General features: G+C 47.8%; 2 protein-coding genes across 12 annotated transcripts in view; one reads left to right on the top strand and one right to left on the bottom strand.

The window, feature by feature from the left end:
- LOC135900609 (E3 ubiquitin-protein ligase TRIM33-like) overlaps positions 1-10,084 on the bottom strand; it is a 167,679-nt gene extending 157,595 nt beyond the window's left edge. For 6 of the 10 annotated variants that reach the window (XM_065430038.2, XM_065430039.2, XM_065430040.2 and 3 more), the window contains exon 1: positions 9,691-10,084. In XM_065430038.2, coding sequence (XP_065286110.1) covers positions 9,691-9,871 — 181 coding nt within the window. In that variant the 5' untranslated portion in view covers positions 9,872-10,084. The remainder of the gene's footprint in view (positions 1-9,690) is intronic. The other 4 variants (XM_065430041.2, XM_065430048.2, XM_065430046.2 and 1 more) reach the window with 1 other exon arrangement.
- Positions 10,085-10,638: 554 nt separating this feature from the next.
- APC4 (anaphase-promoting complex subunit 4) lies at positions 10,639-18,305 on the top strand. 2 transcript variants are annotated; one of them, XM_065430050.2, is made up of 3 exons: positions 10,639-10,998; positions 12,261-12,507; positions 13,921-18,305. In XM_065430050.2, exons 2-3 carry the CDS (start codon positions 12,267-12,269, stop codon positions 16,011-16,013), a joined length of 2,334 nt encoding a protein of 777 aa, XP_065286122.2. In that variant the 5' UTR covers positions 10,639-10,998; positions 12,261-12,266; the 3' UTR covers positions 16,014-18,305. The 2 variants fall into 2 exon arrangements, with proteins under 2 accessions (XP_065286122.2, XP_065286121.2); XM_065430049.2 differs by having other exon boundaries at positions 10,640-10,915.
- Positions 18,306-19,152: the final 847 nt, after the last annotated feature.

The following is a 19,152-nucleotide window of genomic DNA, read 5'->3' as shown; positions in this document are numbered from 1 at the left end:
CGAAGAACCACAAGGTGCATGTGCGAGCGTGAGAACGAAGCCACACTATTTCCCCGCAGCAGCCCACGATGCAGGAACAAGGCTAAATGATATAGCCCTGCATGTTTATCGAACAGGCCAGAAAGCTTCCCTTCCGTGTGTTACAAAAGAAGAAGAGAGGGGGGATCGTGCACAAGTGCCGCTGAATCAACGTTCACGCAGATTAGTCACAAGGTCATCATGAGGCTATAGCAGGCTTGCTGAGTATACGTAAGGATAATTAGGAGGCCCGAGAATGTGCGTAGCTATTACCGAGGCTGTGGATTGATCCACGACTGTGGGAGTTTTTTTGACCAAGAGAAGGCGACGGGTCGAGCGCCCGGCTTTCCTTATTCACCAACATGCCCAACGACTTACTTTTCGAGGGTTTTTACAGCGAAGCTGTACAGGTCTAAGATCCAGGGTTTCGTGGAGTCTGTGTGCAAAAGCTATCATCATCGAGTCAATCCTGGTGCTAGTGCAAAAAGGGTCCAAGTTCAATGGCACATAGCCCTGTGGGCTCGGGGACCTGTAACGTGCCCTAACTACCCTTCTGACATCTGGGACCTAAAGAGGTCCCAGACACAAGGGTAAGATCATATGTTTTACACCGAATCTGTATGTGGCTCAGATCCGTGGTTTCGTGGCGTCTGTGTGCAGAGACTATCATCATGTGGGCCAATTCTGGTGATAGCGCAGAAAGGGTCCAAGCTCAATGGCACATACCCCTGTGGGTCCGGAGACCTGTAACGCGCCCTTGAACTACCCTTGTCAAACTTGGGACCCGAACTATCATCATCAGCAATGGCGCGACCGCGTATAGTCGTTTTCACCCACAGATGACGCTGGCGCCCCTCGGTGCCAGCGAGGGGCGCCGGGGGGCATTCGTCGTCGTCTTCCACAGCTGGCTCCGTTGCCGCTCATCATTCCAGCGTTAAATTTCACTTCTGTCGTCGTACTGGGGAGGCCGCGTTTACAGGGTATGAGCAATCCATTATATTACGTGACCGAAACATTTAACAACAAAGGCCATAGGCGAATGTGCGTGCGTACCTATATCGTCACGATGACCACAGGTCACGAGAATAAATATGTTCGCACCTTTGTTCATAGTTCTGCGTCACCCCTGTGACGTGCGCTAAACAGTTTTGTTGGTCATCTAGTCACCTACCTTCACCGAGTGGAATGGCTCACGATTTTTTTTTTCTTTATCTCTAGTAAACTGCACTACTTACCATCATTTTTTTTTTCAATGAACAGGGCGCAGAACGCAGGCCCATTAGAGTCAATGGCTTAATGCACGTCGCAATATAATCATCAGAGAGGAGGAGCACCACGCACCATTCGAACTGCGAAACGGCCGAAGGATTGCAAATGTCAGACGTGATCGCGAATGAATGGAACGACATATCTGTCGGCGTGCAGATGGCGTAACTGGAAGAGAACGCAAGCAGCAGCTGCACGTATGTTTTTCACACAACAAAATGATGAAAGACGAAATACGTGTTGACTGACGGAGGCTGCATCAACACACTGCAGTGGCTTGTCGTGGTTTGTCGTCTCCTCGACTGCCGTTTTCGGAAGCAACATCTATGCGTGCGCTGGCGCGACCGCTGTGTCTGCGTGATAATGCGTCACGTGCGCATGGTTTCGACACGGGTTTAATCTTCCCAGAAGCGCCGTTTCATAGGGTCCTTGGGAGGAGGCTCAGGAGCGTGTACCATAGTGCCACTTTTGTTTCCGCCAGGACAATGTACAAGGTTAAACAGGGTCCGCACGAGCAGTGCAAACGGAAATTCGGGCACCTGTGCTCTGAGGGTTGAGCGCAAGTCGGCCCTAAGGATCGCCAGGAACATGCATTCAAGTCGAGGTGCAGGAAACAAGCTGCTTCGGCAGATAGTTTGGAAGGCGTCGTCAGGCGTGGCTCTACACCCATGCGGCAGAGATGGAATGCTCCTGCGTCGCTACCTGTCGCATGTCCCGTCTCACCCAACTCCGAAAAGCGCAGCGAAAGCTACGGTTCCTGTCAGCCGGACAGGAAAGAACCTGCCGAGTCTTTCAAAGAAGGGAGACCTCGCACCCATTGTGCTCCACCGACCCTTCCACTCAGTTGTTAGGTACAACAGAATCAACTGCGGTCAAAGGGTAAGAACTTGTGCTGGCAGACTAAGCCCAGTTTTTTTTTTTTTTTTTCCACGGATTGCGGAGGTGTATCGGTCTAGGAGGTGAGGATGGAATTACTCTCCACTTTGTTGCACGACCGTGTCACTGACTGGTTTCAAAGCGGATGTCAGTAAATCATCACCCCACCCTCCCAATACATTCGCTTACCGATGAGAGGGCCAGGTTTAGGGTAAGTCACAAATAAAGAAGTCCACGTGCAATTTGCCGTCAACTGCCGCCTCCGTTCCAACGACACTGTGGCAACGATGTGTTGTCGATGAGGAGGTCAAACGCCGCGACGCTGATAGCGCATGAACAAGACATACGAAATTACCGACGAGTAGGAAATCTGAAATGCACGAGTGGCATTTGAAATGCACGAGTGGCATACAGAAAACTTCGTCTCCACCTATGCTGCTACAGTAGTAGCTATAAGTTGGCTTGAAACAGTCAAACGCATGATGTGCTGCAATAAACTGCCCCATCAAAAAGCCGCCGTGCAGCGAGCTCTCAGGTCGTCAGATTAAACAACTTTAGCTTAATGATTTAGAGAAGCCGCAAGTGCGCAAAACTGGGGAAACTGTACATACGTGTGCAGAACGGCAGATTTATGGAACTTGTGGTAAATGGCGTACGGTCTGATGTCACACGTGTTTGATAAATGAATGACTTGACTGCAGGAAACTGTTGAACACTTGTTGGATGCGGTTATTATTGTGCAGCATTGTATCATGTTATCTGCTTTAGGGCCAATGCCCGACCCCCGCTTGGCCAATGCAAGCTGACAATGCAAGATGACAAAAGCAACACAACTCGTCCAAATCCGGCTCATCACATCAGAAGACATGCAAGCAGTGCATAACCTAAGCCAAAGGTGCCAAGCATAGCGGACTACCACAGTCGTGCTCAGTGACTACCATATCCGATGGAGTAACCAGAAATTATCTTTGAGGTGAGGGGAGCACGCACTTGACCAGAGACGAAGGGCAGAAAAGGGAGGGAAGGAGATTGGGCAGGAGGCATTCTGGTACGCAAAATCGGTATGGGGGGAGGCGGGGGGAGCGGGAACGTGCCCGGTGTGTCCCTTTCTGGCTACGCTCCTGACCATACCTGACAGTCCACAAGCGCTTTTGCACTTTGCCCCCATCAAATGCAGGTTGAAGAAGCAAAGCGAAGCTCGCTTTGCTTCTTCCTTCGACTTTTTCACTGCTGCTGCTGCTGCTGTCTGGTACACCGCGTCGGGGGGGGAGGGGGGGGGGGCAGGGTAGTTCAGAGCGTGTATACAAGACAGGAGCTCGGCAGAGAAGAAAGGCGGCGCGAGAGACTGCTTTGGACCTTTGCGCAGTGTAGAATGTGCACAATGCCCTCTGGAGCTCCTTGGGCGTCGCCACATTAGCCTCTTGATAGCTGTAATTATCCGTGACCTCCCGCAAAAGCCCTGCAGAGATTGCGGCACTTACATTTCTACTAACGGGCAAGTCCAGAGGAAAGCTAGACAGAATGGTGGGGAGGAGGGGGAGAGAAGGCACAGAATTCGTAGAACCGACGCAAGCGCCAAACGAGTAACAGCCTTGCCACTCGTCGCTCGCAGTTCACATACAGGAAAGGCGGGGGGGGGAGGGAGGGGGTAAAGAGGTGACGTGATAAGGCAAGGATACGACAGCGGTTGCGGGCAAACGGATTAAATGTAAGTTCAAGGCACGGTGCGTTTCTTAAACACCATGCAAATACCATGTGAGGCAACAAATTTGCTCAACCCTCTTAGAGCTTATCAAGTATGGCCCACAACAACGCCTCAAGCGAACACGTCGCCGTGTGTTTACTACGCAGACAAACAGCAGCGGTGCACGCGAGGTAACGTTTAACATCAGCTCACCACTCTCGCGTTAGCCAAAACGTATAAGAAATTAAGTTTTCGCCATCAACACCATTGCTAGTTATCGTTAATGAAAGCAACCAGCACAGAAAGCTTCGCTTACATCGATTCCCACAGTGCGTGGAATCCGCATACTATTTTAAGAGGCCCGTACCTATCAACCCGTACCTACTGTGGAAATCACGAAGACTGTTGGCCTTGGGCGCCAGTGCCTCAAGAGCAGCCGCTGCTGACGTTCTGAAGTTTCTCAGCACTAGTCTAGCCGGTTCTTAAGTAATGCAGCTCAATATAAAAAATTTTCCACAAGACTAGAGTCCGTTCTGCTTCAAGCTTCGTACACCTTTGTCTGGCGCCAGCTAGGACGCAGCACACCCTTGTTCCACTACCGACTCGCTGCACCCTGTTAGGAATGGCCGTACGGGGTAGCAACGTGCCAGCTTTCAGCCCGCTGCACGTGTTCCAATCCCACCAGACGGGGCGCACTTCAGAGAGCTGCGGATGACCGGCAGCCACGTGGCGCGCGGTCAGCTCAGGAATGTGGTACTCGACCGCGCCAGCCGGGACAGAGCAGAGTTCTACGAAGCCCTCTGACGTCGACTCCGGACCTTGACACCTGTGTGTGTGCGCAACACGGATATGTGAGCCCGCCTCTTCCAAAAGGGTGGGTCATCTTCGGTGACGTCGAACAGTGACGTCGAACGATGACTGGACGAACGTTTCCGTTCGCTTGGAATCAAGAGCTTATAAGCAGCGGTTTCCGGTTGTTAGTGTGTGCTCGTCGTCGGGAGCTGAGTGCTCGTTGTCATGCTAGGAATGTACTCGCGACCTGTGTGCTCGTAAGCTGTTTGCTGTGTGTTAGTCTTGCGAGCTCCATATGGGAGTCACGCATAGACTGTGTAAATGTATCTCTTGTTTTAAATGTAAATACTGCAAATAAATCCTGTTCACCGAGTTCCTCTCTACGACCGTCAACTCCTTCAAATGGTGGCAGCGGCGAGGTCGTCCGACGACTCCTACATCTGGTTGACAGCGGTGGGATCGTCCGACGAATCTAATAACCTGCGCCGCCAAGCAGCAACTGCTAACACCATTCCTACGGTCTGGTCCCTCTCATCACCTTGGGTCGACACACCCGAAACCGCAGTAGTGGACTGCAGACGCTGATTGCGGGAATCCACCGCCACTGGCATTCCTTCAATGCACTTGCAGTATCTGCCTGCCGTTTCCGGAGCCAAGAGGCATAACTGCTCCCCCATTTCTACATCGGCACTTTCCTTCTTCGCGTTATTCCTTTCCCGCCCATCTCCATGTGAAGGCACTGTCGTCACCCTCAGCATGGGCGTAACACCTCTCCATAGCTGTCCGACTTTCCCGAGCCGAATAAGTACTACTAGCGCCACCTCAGTGTCATGTCGCCAGCATAATGGACGAGGATGATAACTAATGCAGGGTAGATCATCTGTTCAGCGGTAATATCCTCATCCGCCTTTGTTTCAAGCAGTCCCCCATGTAATCGACGAAAGCTGGCGGCACATGGACAACTGTCAGAGAAGGTGAAACCAGACTCCTCCTTCCCAGTGCCCAAAGGACCGAACACGAGGCACGTGTTCTTTGGGACAGGGGAGGTCAGGGAGGCCCTTCACCTTGCCACCTTTCCTGCATCGTCCCCGTAGAAAACCGTGTACACGGACAAACTTCCTAAGAATTGTGCAACACCCTCACCCTTTAGCACAGGAATGCCTAGCTAATAAACCAGCACGTCCACGGGTGTCTGACCACAGTAGAATTTTCGTTGTCCTCTTCCCTGAAATTCTCAGTATACGTCTTGTTAGATACGGCCTGCGCCTGCTGCCCAAGCTACATTTTGGGAAATATCCGCCACCACACCCAAATTTTCCGGGGCTTTTGTGCGAGACAGCAGTTAACGTAGGCCCAACGACCGTCGCACTGCGCACGATGGATCATCCAGGAGCCTGTTCTATGTGCAATTGCAGTGGGTGCGTATCCGTGCTGGCGTCAACTAAATGTGCATACTTTTCCGCCAAGATCCCGAGAATCAACAGCCTGTGAACTCGATGTTTCTACCGTTCTCTAGCGCCATTCCCAAGATGGCGAGTCCTCTCTAGGAGAAGACGATTACGGAGGAATGCCATGGACGAAAGGGCTTTGTGAGGTGCAGAATGGAGCCTTTGGTCAATGGGCATGTTGGTCGATTAGCGAAAGATTTTTTTTTTCTTTTTAAGGGGGTGGGGGGTGAGTGGGGGCAGGACCAACACCCTCTAGTGGCTGGGCAGACAACATCCTGGTACACAGAATTTTCGGAGAAAGGGTGGTAGGGTGAGGGAGAGCGGTGTTCTCGGTTCGGGTGCCTCAATGGCCTCCTCGCCCATCGCTCCGTACAGGGTGGAGAAATTTGACGGGTGCCTCAATGTCCTCCTCGCCCGCCGCTCCGTACAGGGTGAAGACATTTCGCGGAGCTCTCGCCGCCAAAACATACACTGTCGTGCCCAGCTCGCGTGTTGAGACGTGAACATTTGCTTCGTTTCGATGCCGTCCATCGGAGCGGGCATGGGAATGGCGGCGGTTGTCTCCACCCTGAACGGAGCGGCGGGTGAGGAGACCATCGAGGCACTCTATTCCCGGTGTCTCTCTTCGCGCTGAGCCCTGCGCCCTCAAGGGCTGCAGATGATAGCGCCAACTTTTCCTTTTCACATCGAACCACTTCTCTCTCTCCCCCGCCCCTGGAGTCGATTGGTCGGTGATGTTAGTGCGCGTTTCCCTCACCCAAGGAACTAAGTACACGAAGGCTTTATATGGCGCTGAGCGATGATCCCATAAGTACTGCAGAACATTAGCGCCAACTTAGCCCTTTCCTTTTAAACCACTGTATAAGGGTGTTTCAGAAAACACTCAAAATTTTATAAAGGTTGCCTGTGGCAGATAGCTCAATTTTAGTTTATAAGCCGGTCTACTCGAAACGGCGGACACTACTTGCACAAGAAATTGAAATGCAGAATCGACTAATCAACAAAAATTCACTAATTAGCCTTTAGCCAATTATCTTATGACCCATATTGCAATTTACAAATTCTAGCCGTGGAGTTCGCAAGGATCCCACTTGGAACAAATTTTCAAGATGACACCAGTTTCGAGATATAAATTCCCGAACTTTGAGGAGAACTGCATTGGCGTTCCAGTTACTTGTGTGCCTCGGTTCATGAAACTACGTTTTGATAACAAATGAACTGGAACGCAAATGCATTTTTGAAAGTGTTCGCTGAAACACCCTGTATATTAGAGGCACCCGCGCGAAGTCTGTTGAGGATTGCGTGGAAGTTTCGAGAGATTCAGCATTCATTTTCTGACTGCTCTTCTTCTGGTAGTTGCCTTGTAAATATGTAAAACAAACAAGTTAAATTTCCTCCTCAAGCGTCAGCCCATCGCAACAGCAAATCTGGCTAGTAGAGCGTTGGAACATTGTGGACACCGTCCTCGTAGGGACATCTATCGGGCGTCCATCCAGGAGGACCCTTCGAGCCTCGGAATCCCAAAATTCTTGGAAAGGTGTGGAACACATTTAAAAGCGGCCCAATTCCTCAAATGCGTCCCCTCAAAAATGAGAAAGGAAACGCTACCACGAAACCCCATTAACACCAAGAAACATCCCTCCCTTATCCTGAGCAAACTATGCAGGTTTGACAGACACAGGGCGGGACGAAACCTGGATTGAAAAAGCAGGAAATGTACCTAGACCCAACAAACGAATTCCAAGGACGGGTGAGAGGAGGGCTAAACGTTTCCAAGAAAAAAAAAGGGGGGGACCAAGAATAGGCAGGAGGGGATGGGGACAGGCTTTCAAAGAAGTTCTGGGAAGTCGACAGTAAAAGGAAGGCAATCCCCCACGGGGGCCGCCACACGGAGGCGACCGCGAGGAGGTGTTCCAAGACGATGGTGGGAAAAACGCATGCCACTCTCCGCACGTCCCATCTGGGCTGTCTTTCTTTATGTTATTTTTCTCCTCAACTTTCGAGGTCAGTTTACCGATTTGCGGTCCTCTTGTCCAACAGCGAATGCTTGTTCACGCGATATTCCAAACAGTTCTCACCTGCAGAATGTTTCGGCTGGTCCCTGTTAACCAAAAGTGTTTCCTACTACACGTGGGGCAGTGCACAGGCTAATTTAGATTATTGCAAGGAAAGGGCACGCATCTACTAAAATGTTCGGTGACAAAGTTGGCCAATAGCTGATCAGCAAAAAAAAAAGGGGGGGGGGACACAAAATCAAGGTCAGTCCCGTCAGATATTCTGCGCATGCGCCGACACTATACTCCCAACGGACGTAATTTTCCTAATTGGGCGTTTTTTTTAACTGCGGATGCAATCAGTGTAGTGTGCAACACTTCAGCGACACTGCGCAAGCGCACGGATTTTTAAAAAAATAGCGAAACCAATTTTAGCGTACGCTATAAGCACGGCATACATAATAACGCAAGCACTACTCGGGTTCTGCGCATGTGTTGTGTCGCTGGCGCTACCTTGAGTGCGCGTTCAAAGCCGCTTGCGTTTGACGTTTACGTACGCGTTTAGGTATGAGCCTACCTAGCATGAGCGGTAGGTACCAGTGTAGCATTAGGATGATGCCACGCCTCCGTCCATAACGAAAACTGGAGGAATAACGACTTTTTGATGAGTTGAAATAAGTCACGACCCAAGTGAAGCAATACGTGTCGGGAATCTATCACCGTCACAATTTTGCGAGATAAGAAAGTTACAAACTGGATAATCCGTCGTCATTAGCAATGTCTACTTTGACAGATCGCAAGCCTGCGATGATCCTTCCCATGGCTAAATAAGATAGACGTCCGTTTTAACATTAGCGCAAGCCCACTTTAACACAGCGTTGTAGAAACTTGGCAGGTAATGAAATAAGAATAATTGCACCTAATATACGACACAACTATTTGCAAAAATAAAGAAAGTGGTTGATTAGAAAGAAAGTGGCCACACTGTACGATCCCAAAGACGACGAAGAGCCAACCGCAAGACATTCGCCGGCCGAGCACGAAATACAGACGGTCGCAATATGACAAGCGTTTGAGCGCGCCGCGCATTGCCGACAATCGGCGCACGTGCCACCTTCAATAACACCGAAATTACGGCGCCGATCTGAGCCCGTCTTTCTCTCGTGCTCCGTCGAACGATCCCACGCGGGTCCCACGTTTATGTCGTGCGGCGGCGCTCGATCATTACGTCTTTGAATTTCCCACAACATATAAACGCAGCTAGGCGCCAAAATACCGATGCACATCGCGAACTGCGGCGCACCGACAACTGTCACTAAGGTTGCCGGCAATGCAACGGTAGCGGGCGCACGGAAACGGGTAAATTAGCGGCATAAGTGACAGTTCGTCTGCTGAACGAAAACGTGAAATCGAGACTGCCGGCGAACACATCAGCCTGAAATAAGTTTTTGTCGGCTGAAGCGTGTTGTCGCGCCGGCAACATCTCACGCGGCGACGTTCCGTTGCAGTCACTTCAATTTGGAGCGCTAAATTTCTTCACACGGTCACCTCGAACAAGCAGAATTACCGCGTTTACGGGGACGGATAAAACGCGTAGAAATGGCCTGCTCACCGGTGGGATCTGTAGGGATGCATAGCTTGCAGGCGGTGTGGAGGCATGGCAGTAGTTGTGGCTCACTCGTTTCCGAAACGTCCTGCTTACAGAATACACACTTGGTGTCTAGTCCGGCGTCTTCGGAGGGGCCGCCCGTCACCTGCTCAGTGGTGGTTTGTGCGCCGTCGTGCGTCTCCATCTCGGCATCGGTTCCCACAGTCCAAATTGGAGCACACGTACTAACGAAAACAATTCACTAGGAACGTCACAGTCACGTCGTGAGAAACATTACCGAACACATTCACTTCGCACAGCCACCAGAGCAGGCAGAAGCGGCAGAGCACCAAGCCTACCGCCACAACGAGAGCTGGAAACGCTGCGCCATCTAGATTTTCTGAAAGGCAAAAAGTGAAGCGAGTGCCCTGCACGGCGACCTATCAGGAAGTTCACTTCGCATCAGGCAGCCTCTGATTGGTCCAACCTTGATGTGCTGATGACCCCCCAGCCAATCACATAATGCAGTGTGTTGAAAAATTTATTTTTACCCCAGTTGTTTCTGTCACGGAACACCTTCAACCAGCGCTCTATGCTTTCTTTTCTTTTTTTTTTCCCTCTCATGTGCGTTGCTAGTGTGTTCTCTTCCAACTGATATGGTTCAGAAAACCGCGCGTCGCGTTCGGATTTATCCGCTAGGATTGTAAACAAACGTTGTCCTTGATGACGTATGAGCTGTCCTTTCGTTTATGCAACAGCGCTAGCTTAACGTTAGTGGTGGCGAAAAAAAATTCAACAAAGATGATTTCCTTTCGTTCTACACGAAACAAACCGACAAAGTAAATGAGAAAATGCAGTAAGAGAAATATAAAAATGGCGCTTACAGTAAATATAAGTGCATTTTAGTTGTTTCAAATAGCATTGGTAATATATTCACTGTCTGATAAGTATGTTTTGCGCTCACGGCATATTTTTACAGACGTTAGCATCTTTCGCTGTGACATCGTCACTTGTAATCATAATCATTCGCTGTGAAATTGCGTCCCGCTGGCAACACTGGGAAAATGTTTCTCCCGCATAACTTGGATGCAAAAATGTATGCTTGAACGTTCGTTGACAGGTTGTACCATCGATCTCGACTTTAGTACAGATCAGTAAATTGTACAGGCTGTGGCACAGGTGACTTCTCTAAAGTTAGGGCTCATAAATCAACCTGCAGGTTCAGAAAACTGCACCGTAACCTGAATATGTGAGTTCCTATTTCTCCAGCTCCTCCCTCTACCTCATCTTCAAGTGAGGTGTTTACCGTTACTATCAAGTCTACGAATTCCGGTAATATCGACGGTAGCGGCATCGTAGGTTATTGTAGCGGAAACAACAGCGCAAAGGAGGGGACGAAGCGTAGTAAGGCAAACACAGCTCTGTATCACAGGCGCATGCGTCTCGTCTCATCTGCGCTGTTCGTTCGCAGTTTAATAAAAGCATGAACCGGTTAATTTCGGCTCACGCTTGCATTTCTGTGCATGCATTGCCATGTGTGGTGGGATTTTCGAGCTCATCTTGACGTACGGTTATGAGGTGCCCCACGTGAGCATAGGTCCGTGCGCCTGACCGATGGAGCTCCCTCACGAAAAAACTTGACACGTCGTTGCGACAAAATAAATTAATAAATATTAAAACATGTGTGTCGGCATATACAGATTCCATTGCTCAAAGGCTCCTGTCTGTGAAAGAAAGGGTGGTGTGCGTTGTCTGTGGGTTGAGATCCGTAAACTTGTGTGACTTGGGAACGTGGAGCATTCGTAGGAGAGTTGGCATTTATTCTTGCGCAGCATGACCTTGCTTTAAATATTTTCAACCACATCATATCGTTAGTAATATGTTTTGTAATATGATAGCTCTTTTCTTTCTGTCGTAGTTACTGTCGAGGTTTCCAGCCAAGTAGTCGCCGTACAATCCAGAGAAAGCTCTATAGTGGAAAAGGGCATTGTAGGCAGAACAATGAAGAATGTGACTGAACTTCTTGTGTTAGCCATGTCTGATCTGATTTTTCAGCTGTGGTCTACACCTGTGGGCTATAGGGAAGGGCGGTACAGAGTACGGCTGCATCATCGTTCTGAAGGAGCACACGGGGTGAAGCCGAGAGCAACATTCAGAGAATTCACACAATTCAAAATAATAATGTGCGTGCCTTAACCTGTGGGCAAAGAGTGCTAGCTGGCGCCACATTGTTCCTGTCCATATGTGTGTTATGTGAGCTTTTAAAAGGACAGGTTGCTGATTTACATGTAATAGGCTGTGCAAAGCTGAAGAAGAAACCATTAAGATTCTTGAAGCCATCATTTGAGTTGCACATCCACGACTGCTGTCTCATTGTCTGTTCTTTTCACTGCCCTGTGCTTCCCGTCAGCATCACTTTTGCATGTGCTTGTAAACATGACAATGATTGACATGTAACAAATCTACATGTAACATGCTGTGCAAGACTGCAAGGCATTAAAATTGTTGCAGCTATCATCGGAGATGCATAGTGGAATGAGTTGCACATCTGTGACTGCTGTCTCATTACTTGTACTTTCTTCTCCCCTGTGCAGGAGGCGATGGCCTCCTTCCGTCAGGTGAACGAGCGGCATGTGTCGGCTGAAGTAGAGCTGATGCTGTGGTCACCACGGCTGGACCTGATTGCTCTCGCACTGAAACAGGGTGATGTGGCACTGCACCGACTCTCATGGAAGCGTGTCTGGCTGCGCACACCCCCTGGTGGCAAGGAGCATGATGTTGCTGTCCTTAGTCTGGCTTGGAGGCCCGACGGCAAGATACTTGCAATTGGCTATAGCACTGGTGAGCTCCAATGCAAGCAAAGCAAGAATATGTATAAATGAAGGACATTCCCATAAAAAGCATTGTGCTCACTCTGAGTGCCTTATGTGTTAATTATGGATAAGTTCCACAATCAACTTATACAGCTTCTTTGCAATGAAGGCTTGCACACATTTATCTTAGCGTTATATACTGTGTGGTAAACCATCTGGTTGAAACAGACAATGTGTAGTACTCTTTGGTTGCAAGAGACATTTGATTATGGATGGAAATGAGTCAACAGTGGCGGCTGTATTATAAGTTTTCAAAAGGCAAATATTCAGAAGCAAGTGACATTGAAGCGAGACAACAAACGAGATGGTAGGAGACAAGGTTCTGACAGAACATGGTGCTAACTATGTGCTAGCTGGCTCACTTCTGCACATTTGTTGGCCATCCTTCTATTTTGTTTGGTCTTTAAATTGAGTAGGTGCTATTCAGAATGTCACAGAAGTATGACTTTCAGTGTTCACCGTATGGTTAATTGTGTTCAGTTACTGTGAAAAGCAGGACGCCTTTCATGAAATTTTTTCTGGTAATTCTTATGACCATTGTGCTTAGTAGTGAAAACCAGGTGGCATGAAATGTCCTCTAACTGAGGACTTTGATCTGGTTAGTACATAACCATTTGTTGAAGGAAGCTGCATGAGTCTATTTTATCTCTAGTGTAAGCATAAGCATTAAGTGCATTGCCAAGGTAAGTAAGTACTCCTTTGGCACTTCGAACTAGGCCCGTTCTCGCTTCGACTTCATGGCCACCCCAAAAGTCACCTGCGCTACGCACATCTTCTGATGTTCGGGCTGGATTAACGAAAGTTAGCATCAGAGCCAGACAAGTTCTTTACTGTGATGAGGATTATCAAGTTGTCTACCAAAAGGCCATATTTCTACTCACCTGAACATGTTTTACGGAAAGTGCATATTTCACTGGAAAGAGCTGCATGGCAGCACCACCTTCTGTATTCTGTTGTGGCAAAGCTTTTCTGCTCATTTTATACATTGCAGCCATTCGGGATAATCAGGGTTCGCTAGCATCATTTGCTAATATTATGTATACTTTGCTTGGAAATTTGAACTAACACAGTGTTGTACAAAAGTATTACATTATGTTACACCAATTTCAATGCATACATAATTTGTACAATCCATTTCAAACATTCCCTTGATTCCCTAACTTGAGTGCATTCCGTGTTATATCTTATGAGTGCAGCTTACAAATCTATGCTGATAATTTTGAAAGTGTCTCAGTCATCACTTGGCACAAATTTCAGAGGTGGTTCTGAAATGTGCTTTGCTATTACTTGCAATGTTCAATGTTCAAAACTTCCATGTTCCAAATGCCTTCAAATCAAGGCGGCTCAGAAAAATCACTGCACTTTCATTTCTGTATTTCAGGGACCATCATTCTCTGCAATGTGGAGAATTCAGACATAGTACACACCCTAACTCTGTCTTGTGGGGTTACGTGCCTCTGCTGGTCCAGTGATGGCACCACAGCAGAAGATACCGAACTGCAGTCGCGCATACTATACCGCGACTTCTCTTCTGCATACTTGCCAAAGCTGCCGAGCCTCAACAAGAGCTACGGCTGCACCTCGTCGGCCAAGTCTGTTGAAGAGAATGTGGATGACTGCAAGATGCTCAAGGAACAGGAGGACTTCAACATCCTCGTTGTCGGTTTAGCCAATGGGAGTGTTTCCCTGTACGCCTATGGTGTGCTACTCTGCCTTGACTTTGAAGTGACACTTGCAGACCGCACTGGGGAGCACACAAAGAGGGTGATCTCTGCATGGCTGTCAGACCATTTCAGCAAGCTAACTGTAGTAGTTGAAAGCGAAAGAGATGGCGCTGGCAGGTGTATGTACCTTCACGTGTACAACGTTCCGCAACTGCGGGAGAAACGTGGAGAACTTCGCATGGTGGCCCTCAAGTATGGCCAAATAGCTTCGCTGGCAACTTACCTAACAAGCACTATGAGCTCCATTAAGGAAGCCTGGGAGGACATTCTCCTCGAAGTGGACTCCAAACTTGCTAACTATGCTCAGGAAAAGCGACGCACATCCAGCGGCACAGTTAGCGACGATTTTCTTGAACTGCTCATGTTTGGTACACCGTCAGATGCGCTCGAAAAGTTCCTGGTGCATGACCTCACAGAGAAGGGCCTCAAGAAACTGGGCCACTCTATTGAGCTCTGCTACTCCAATGTGCAGAAGTATGTGCTTAAGCAGCTGCAGGGCGTCACACAGGCCGTCTATTTTCATCTGGCCGACCTTCAGGGCATGGCACTGTGGGAGGACAGGTTTGGAGCCCTGGGATTGCGTAGCGCAGCTGTCACAAATGCCCTCGGATGCACAGGCTCCTTTCTCCTGAAGCTTGCGGAGTTGCTGCAGGTAATCGAAGTGAGCATCCGCAACTTCAAGGCTTTCTTCCGCTGGCTGTATGTGGTCATTTTGCGGCTCTCAGATGATTCTGTGCCTCCTGAGGTGACCCGCATATCGCAACAAGAGATTGTGTTTGTCGCAGAGTTTCTGAAGGAAAACTTTGCAGTCGAATGGAGTGAGGAGAATCGGTTGTCTTTCAGCCTGGAGAGAGTTGGGCAGTACCTCAAGGATGAGCCACTGGTTTTTCCACTGCCAGCACACCTGAACGCCTGGCTGAAGTTTCTGGAACAGAACCCAGCTGTGTTGAACTTGGCCATCCCCCACCATTGCAAGAGCTCACTTGTTCAGGAGCACAAACAGCTTGAGCGAGCAGCCACAGATGCATTTGTGGGTCTCACGGATGCCCTCAGACCATCTGTTTCAATGGAAGCACAGGTCGCGCTTGCTACTATGACGCACCCCGAAAGGCTCTCTGTGCTGTCACATGTGACTTCAAGCAAGGATGACTGTATCTACACCTCATTTGTGCCATGCCGCACGACGGGACAGGACCTCTACTTGGTCAAGCATGTGACAGCAACGGGAGAGTTTTTTGTGGCCCGCCTCTACTTTGAGAAGTTTCGACACATAGCAGATGGGAGTGATGCAAAGTGCTATGTTGTTCTTGATGCTCAATTCTACAATGAAGATGTTTTGTCAGTTCTGATGTGCAAGGAGGGAGAACACACAGACTCCAATGTTCCTTTGCTTGTTCAGCTGGGCCTGAAGCACGTCCAGAACTACTTTAAGCCTTTGCAAAGGTGTGTACCCCATCATGTGATACTCGTAGAGATGGGCATTCAGCCCACTGATGCTGCGAACTGTCTAGAAAAGATGGACTTTAGGCGGCTCGAGAAAATGCGCGCTGCCTCATTTGCTGTGAGTGGTGCACGGAATGTCGTGTGTGTGCTGTTTCATTCCCGTAGGCGAGTGCGAACATTTGAAATGGATGTAGAGGAGGAAGACGATGAAACTGGTGATGAAGATGAAGAGGACAAGGATGCAAAATTTACTGCTGAGAAAGACATCACAGACTTTCAGGATGATGATAAAGAGAATAGTTTCTGAAGTAAAGCCTTGTGTGAATTACTTGACGCTTGCCAGAACTTTGTTGGACGGTACGCTTACATTCTTAGTATGTACAGCATTCTCCCTCTGCTACAGAGCTGTTCACATGGTTGTGACACAGTTGAAGCTTTATTATGAATCGTGTCGTGATTTCATTGTTTTATATAAAATGGCACCGTCTCAAAACTGATGCTTCGAAACTTCACTAGCATTCACCTAAGTTTTGCGAAACAGTGAGTGCCCATACCACGTCACTCCCATTTGTATTCAAACGTGGCATGCATGGCATTGGCATCACAAAAAGCAATTAATTTATTTATGTTAGAAGAAATTCTCATCATATAATCAGAAGTTTGCAAATCTGCTGACCAAAAATAGCTCCATGCTTTCAGTATGCATTCCAGTATGAGATGGTAACCCATTGTCTGTCACGTTATTGTGGAAGAGTGGCTGGTGCATTGGTGGCAGACCTTCACTTTTCAAGTGTGCAGAGGAGAGGTAGGCAGATGTTGTCTTTGCTTGTTCTCTCTCACCCTCAACTTAATCTTTTCTGTGTACACAGTTAAATTTACTAGCCTTCCTTTGCCCTTGCAACAGCTTTCTTCAGTCCTCTTTCAAGATAAAGACATGTAGGGCCACTCACCCTTTTGGGCTGTTCTAATGCTCCAGTGAATTTTTCTAGTTAATCTTTAGCATTGCTCTCAAATGTTGAAGATGGCAGGTGATGCAGATATAGTGTAAATTATACCTAATTTGAGTTAGCTTTTGAACAGTTGATTACAGAAATTCTGACTGTGTACAGAGTTCCGTACAGTAGACTTGTTAATTCGACTGCAGCTAATTAGATTTTTCAGGTAATTCAATCCTGACCGAAGGTCCTGGCTCCTGGCCAGTGCCCATGGCACCAAACTTTAGTTATTTCAATCCTGAATTTAGCTTTCACTGGATAACTTGGAACATGGTTGGTCATCACGGTGGTCACCAATGGTGACCGCATGCCTGTGATGACTGCAGTGATGACTCCAATAAGGGTAGATAGAGTCTGTCTCAGCGTCACCTAGGGTGCAGTGCATGCATTAAATGCACATCACCCCCCATTAAAGATGCTTATTTGTGGCCTGCCCCAGGAACATTTAAGAGCAAAAGCAGCAGCTCAAAATTAATTACAGTATTTACCCAATTCTAATACGCACCTTTTTTTTTTCTAAAAAAGATTCGCCTGAGAATTGCATGGGCTGTGCTATCGAAACCAAAACTGCGTTCGCAACAGTGTACCATCAAAGTCATTGCCATCACAAAATGGCAACCATAGATGGCGACAGAACAAGTTCGCGCATAGTCGCATAGGATGACGCAATGTGCCACTTTCCGTCTGGTTATGAAAGCATATTCAACCAATTAGTTATGTTATGTTGTTGTCCAGCACCAACAAGTCATGTCGCGTGTTCTTTGTGTTTCATGCATGTCAGGACCAGGGTATCATACCGAAAATGAACTGAAAACCGAAAAAAAATTAATTTTTGCTTGAACCAGAACTGAACCAGAACTGAACCAGAATGTAGAGTTTTTTTTCGCCTTTTTCGCTCCGGAGTTGAGCCGAAACTGAATCGTTTTTGCTGAAGCAGAACAATATAAGTTTTGGTTTGACACTCTAGTCAGGGCAAACTAGCGATATGGTTAATGTAAGTGTGGGCCACCATATCGTTTATTGTTGCGAAGTCATCAGGATAAATGCAGAATATCAAACACGCTATGTACCGTACAAATGGTGGCATAAGGTGGTTCTTCATCAATGGTCATAAATTGCTGCATCAGAGTGATGAGGCTGGACATTAATGAAATAAATTAAAAAATACTGGTTTTAGTTCAGGCTGGCCACTTTTTCTGCAGCTTTCCAACCACGCATTGCCTGCATTTGTGGCTCAACTGTGCTACCTCATTTGTAAATATGCACCATCTTCCCCTGATTTTAGAAGTAGCAGCACCATTATTACAGTTTTCAACAGATCCATTTGGGGGGGTAGACATGTTAGTATTACACGTAAGCATTTGATAGTGGTGACCATCTAATAGATTTCCTTTTGTTGCAGGCCTACATATGAATGATCAAATAAAGAAGAGCTTCCTGAGTCATGGCTTTCAGTCGCACATGTTGCAGTAGGTGCAACACAAATGACATATTGCTTTTTACATGTGCTTCTGCAACATGATGTTGAAATTGAAACTTTCTTTGCCTACTGTGACGGGTTGTTGCAGATGTTTTACTATTATAATAAATGGGTATGACCTTCCCTCTTGGTGATGATGCTCTTGAGAGAAATGGGAGAGAGAAGAGGAACTAGCACAAAGGGCAAGTGAAAATTGCATGAAAAAAAGATGTCTTGCAGAAAGAGTCTACGATAGTCCGGGATCCCCTTTCTGGACTGTGGTTCCCCTTTTGACCTCTTCCATTCTTGAAAACTTGCAGGACAGACATTGCTGAAAACTTGTGTCGGTGGAATACGAGGCTCACTTTCTGATGTTGCTCCTCAAACAGCGATCTGTAGATGTGTCTGATCTGCTGTGACAAGAAGTCTTTTTTGAAAAGAGAGTGTCAGCCTCACAGGTGTTAGAGTCGTGCCCGTGTTTACTTTCCGTATGCAAAATTTGGCCGCTCATCCGTGTTTGTGCCAAATAGGTTGTGGGGGCCGAATTCACAAAGAGTTTCGTTCATTCTCTTTGCCATTGGCTGGCCGGCCACCTTCTCTTATATTATTTCCAGCAACAGGATTGGCTGAAATTTTCGTCTAGTAAATATTTTAGCACAAGAGCTTTTCATGAATGCAGGCCCATGGCCTGTATGCACAAAGTCTCTTCGTTAGCGCCAATTAACAAAAGGCAGTTGAGCAACAAAAGAAATGTTTCTGAGCCTTTGACCAGTACATAATGTTAACGAAGCAAACCATCAAGACTCAGACTTTTACTTAACGCTGTCTTGGATTAAATGCAGTGAATAGGCCATTTCTACAAGAACGCTAGTTGCATCCTATACTGCTTATCCTCATCATTGGTCTTTGTACCCCTAGCTCTTTTCTTCTCTTTCTGTTGCCTCTGCAAAGAAGAGTTGCAGGCTAGATGACTCTGCATTTCCTCAATCGGT

This window comes from Dermacentor albipictus, chromosome 3, assembly GCF_038994185.2.
Source record: "Dermacentor albipictus isolate Rhodes 1998 colony chromosome 3, USDA_Dalb.pri_finalv2, whole genome shotgun sequence".
Classification (NCBI taxonomy): domain Eukaryota; kingdom Metazoa; phylum Arthropoda; class Arachnida; order Ixodida; family Ixodidae; genus Dermacentor; species Dermacentor albipictus.
The sequence above is the reverse complement of the archived record's forward strand: the minus strand, read 5'-3'. Positions and strand labels throughout refer to the sequence as shown.